Source organism: Penaeus chinensis, chromosome 30 (assembly GCF_019202785.1).
Source record: "Penaeus chinensis breed Huanghai No. 1 chromosome 30, ASM1920278v2, whole genome shotgun sequence".
NCBI classification, from domain to species: Eukaryota; Metazoa; Arthropoda; class Malacostraca; order Decapoda; family Penaeidae; genus Penaeus; species Penaeus chinensis.
In genome coordinates, this window is record NC_061848.1 from 27,148,186 (window position 1) to 27,153,185 (window position 5,000).

The following is a 5,000-nucleotide window of genomic DNA, read 5'->3' on the forward strand; positions in this document are numbered from 1 at the left end:
CTTGCTCTGGATGAAGGTGAACTCGCGCCAGGAGAGCGTGGCGGTCACGGACGGCAGCGACGAGATGCCCAGCACCACCAACAGGCACGTCGAGATGGCTCCTGTGTGGCCGAGGGGAAATGATCTCCATTTCAGTAATGATTATGATAATAACTGCGATGAGGATGAGGATGATAAAAAAAATATAACAATGACAATAATACCGATAATGAAAACACTAACATCAATAATTACGATAATATAGGGGAAAAAAAACAAGACAGCCCTGTTGATAACAGCACTAGCACGCACAAAAGACAGCCCTATAAGGCACAACCGCCCACACTGACCCATGGTGAGGAACAGCTCCCCTCGCCAGTTGAACTCCGAGTCATACAGCTTGAGCGTCTTCGTCTCCGTCGTGTTTTTGTCGATCTCCACCAGCGCCTTGATCTTCGTCGGCTCCTCGTACACCCACTCGGTCGTCTTCGGGGTGATGTAGGCCACGGACATGCAAGCCTGGGGACGGCGGGGGAAAGATAGTGTTACGTGGATCGCGATTCTATACCGGACACAAACACCATGCGGATGAACTGAAACCAAATCACACATCCATTTCGTCCCAATTGTGGTCTTGTTTCATTTGTTCTATATACTGTGGACCATAAACCAGAAATTAGTAATGATTAGAGTCCTCCCTGAATGAAGATTTGAACAACATTGGTTTCCTAAGCACGTACATGTTATCCCCATCTCATGGCAAACCCTTCGCTTTGTAAAAAGAGAAAACCACTTCCTCCTTACATGAATGCCAGCCAGCGCGAGCATGATCAGTCCGAGCTGCTTCCTCATCTTGAGCCAGTCGTCGAGCCACTTGGGGAAGCGGCTGTACTTCGTCCCGCGCCACAGCTGGATGTAGGCGGCTATCAGGCCTGGGGAATGGTTAATGGTTAAAACAAATGAATGGTCATATAGCGCTATGGTAAGGTATTGTGGCGAAAAGGGCAAAACTGAGTTGACGATAGGGTAAATGGACAGACGAAGGAATGAAGAGGAGAAGGGAAACGGGGGGAAAGAAAAGTTAGTTGGGGCGAACAACGAGAGCAAGCCTTAGGAAGGAATATCGTCCGTGGTTAATTCGGTATCGGATGAACATACATGGAAATTTAACCCAATGATCGTTTCGGTATATTTGGTAATAATGTATTTCAATTCTAGTTACTTTGTTGATATTTAAGGCATGTACAGTAATTTAAAACAGCGTCAGGAAGGTATCGTAATTCTTACCAGGAATGTAGCAGAAGGAGAGCGTCCACAGAGCAAGGATAGCAATTACTCGGTTGAAGTTCTGCATTCCAAGATGCTTCCAGCCCCATTCCCATCCGCCAAGATACAGGTTGTAGCAGATCTGGAACCTGCAACGCCAAAAGAATCGTAAATTCAACGATCAAAATAAATCAACGATTAAACTAACGAGCAAATGCCGTAGGAATCTTGAATACCAGTTTAATCAAAAATCTACAGAAGAAAAAAAGTCAACGAACGAATATCACGATATCCTAGAACACTGAAATAACCATAAAGTTAAGAAAAAAAAAAAAACGAAACTTCTGGAAACAACTAAGACGCTAAAATAACCGCATATCTCCTAAAACAAAAGCCGGCAGCTAAAACCGCGGACGAGAGGCGGACGAGCCAAACGAGCGCCACTCACGACAGGAAGGCGAGGAGCCACAGGAAACACGAAGAGGCCGAAAACGACAGCCACGGGCGCTTCCAGACGGCATGAACTTGAGGGGCACGTCCTCGATGTCCCTGGAGGCCTGCAGGCTGCCCCAGTCGACCGGGTGGAAGCCCATCACGCGGGCCACCTCCGCCACCGCCGCCTTCGCCTCCGCATTGTCGCCCGCGATAACACCTGCGGGAGAGGAGCTGGGTTGGTGGGGCGCCTATGCTGCTGCAGAGGGAGAGATGTGTGTGTGTGTGTGGTGTGTGTGTGTGTGTTGTGTGTGTGTGTGTGTGTGTGTTGTGTGTGTGTGTGTGTGTGTGTGTGTTGTGTGTGTGTGTGTGTGTGCGTGTGCGTGTGCGTAGTGCGTGTCGTGTGCGTGTGGCGTGTGCTGTGCGTGTGGCGTGTGCTGTGCGTGTGCGTGTGGGTGTGGGTGTGTGCGTGTGTGTGTGTTAGTACATGTTATGTAAAGTACATGCACATGCATGTGTATATGTATATGTATATGTACGTATATGTATATAATGTATGTATATGTATGTATATATATATATTATGTATATGTATATGTATATAATATGTATAATATATGTATGTATATGTACGTATATGTATGTATATGTATATGTACGTATATGTAATGTATATGTATATATATATATATGTATGTATATGTATAATATATGTATGTATATGTATATAATGTATGTATATGTATATATATATATGTATAATATGTATGTATATGTAAAATATATATGTATGTATATGATATATATATGTATATGTATATGTATATAATATGTATGTATATGTATAATATATATATGTATATGTATATAATATATGTATGTATATTGTATATATAATGTATGTATATGTAATATATATATATATAATATATATATGTATATATATGTATGTATATAATATATGTATATGTATATATATATTATGTATATGTATAAATATGTATGTATATGTGTAATATATATATGTATAAATATGTATATGTACGTATATGTATGTATATATATATATATAATATATATATATATGTATTATATGTATATATATGTTATGTATATTATATATATATATATTATATATATGTATATATATATGTATATGTAATGTATATATATATGTATGTATATGTATATATATATATATATGTATAATATGTATATATAATAAGTATGTATATGTATAATATATATGTATGTATAAGTATATATATATGTATAATATATATATATTATATATATGTATAAATATGTATGTATATATATATAAGTATGTATATATATATGTATGTATATATATATATGTATGTATAATATATATATATATAATATATATACACACACACACATACATACACATACACACACACACATACATACACATACACACACACACACATACATACACATACACACACACACATACATACACATACACACACACACACATACATACACATACACACACACACATACATACACATACACACACATACACATAAACACACACATACACATAAACACACACATACACATAAACACACACATACACATAAACACACACATACACATAAACACACACATACACATAAACACACACATACACATAAACACACACATACACATAAACACACACATACACATAAACACACACATACACATAAACACACACATACACATAAACACACACATACACATAAACACACACATACACATAAACACACACATACACATAAACACACACATACACATAAACACACACATACACATAAACACACACATACACATAAACACACACATACACATAAACACACACATACACATAAACACACACATACACATAAACACACACATACACATAAACACACACATACACATAAACACACACATACACATAAACACACACATACACATAAACACACACATACACATAAACACACACATACACATAAACACACACATACACATAAACACACACATACACATAAACACACACATACACATAAACACACACATACACATAAACACACACATACACATAAACACACACATACACATAAACACACACATACACATAAACACACACATACACATAAACACACACATACACATAAACACACACATACACATAAACACACACATACACATAAACACACACATACACATAAACACACACATACACATAAACACACACATACACATAAACACACACATACACATAAACACACACATACACATAAACACACACATACACATAAACACACACATACACATAAACACACACATACACATAAACACACACATACACATAAACACACACATACACATAAACACACACATACACATAAACACACACATACACATAAACACACACATACACATAAACACACACATACACATAAACACACACATACACATAAACACACACATACACATAAACACACACATACACATAAACACACACATACACATAAACACACACATACACATAAACACACACATACACATAAACACACACATACACATAAACACACACATACACATAAACACACACATACACATAAACACACACATACACATAAACACACACATACACATAAACACACACATACACATAAACACACACATACACATAAACACACACATACACATAAACACACACATACACATAAACACACACATACACATAAACACACACATACACATAAACACACACATACACATAAACACACACATACACATAAACACACACATACACATAAACACACACATACACATAAACACACACATACACATAAACACACACATACACATAAACACACACATACACATAAACACACACATACACATAAACACACACATACACATAAACACACACATACACATAAACACACACATACACATAAACACACACATACACATAAACACACACATACACATAAACACACACATACACATAAACACACACATACACATAAACACACACATACACATAAACACACACATACACATAAACACACACATACACATAAACACACACATACACATAAACACACACATACACATAAACACACACATACACATAAACACACACATACACATAAACACACACATACACATAAACACACACATACACATAAACACACACATACACATAAACACACACATACACATAAACACACACATACACATAAACACACACATACACATAAACACACACATACACATAAACACACACATACACATAAACACACACATACACATAAACA

The 5,000-nt window shown here is 36.5% G+C and overlaps 1 protein-coding gene across 1 annotated transcript in view; it reads right to left on the bottom strand.

The window, feature by feature from the left end:
• The window catches only part of LOC125041538 (metalloreductase STEAP4-like), a 52,102-nt gene that overhangs the window by 894 nt on the left and 46,208 nt on the right, over positions 1 to 5,000 (bottom strand). The window contains exons 8-10 of the mRNA XM_047636561.1: positions 784 to 911; positions 330 to 498; positions 1 to 101 (exon numbers count right to left, since the gene is read on the bottom strand). The exon at positions 1 to 101 is cut by the window's left edge and continues 108 nt beyond it. Coding sequence (XP_047492517.1) covers positions 1 to 101; positions 330 to 498; positions 784 to 911 — 398 coding nt within the window. The remainder of the gene's footprint in view (positions 102 to 329; positions 499 to 783; positions 912 to 5,000) is intronic.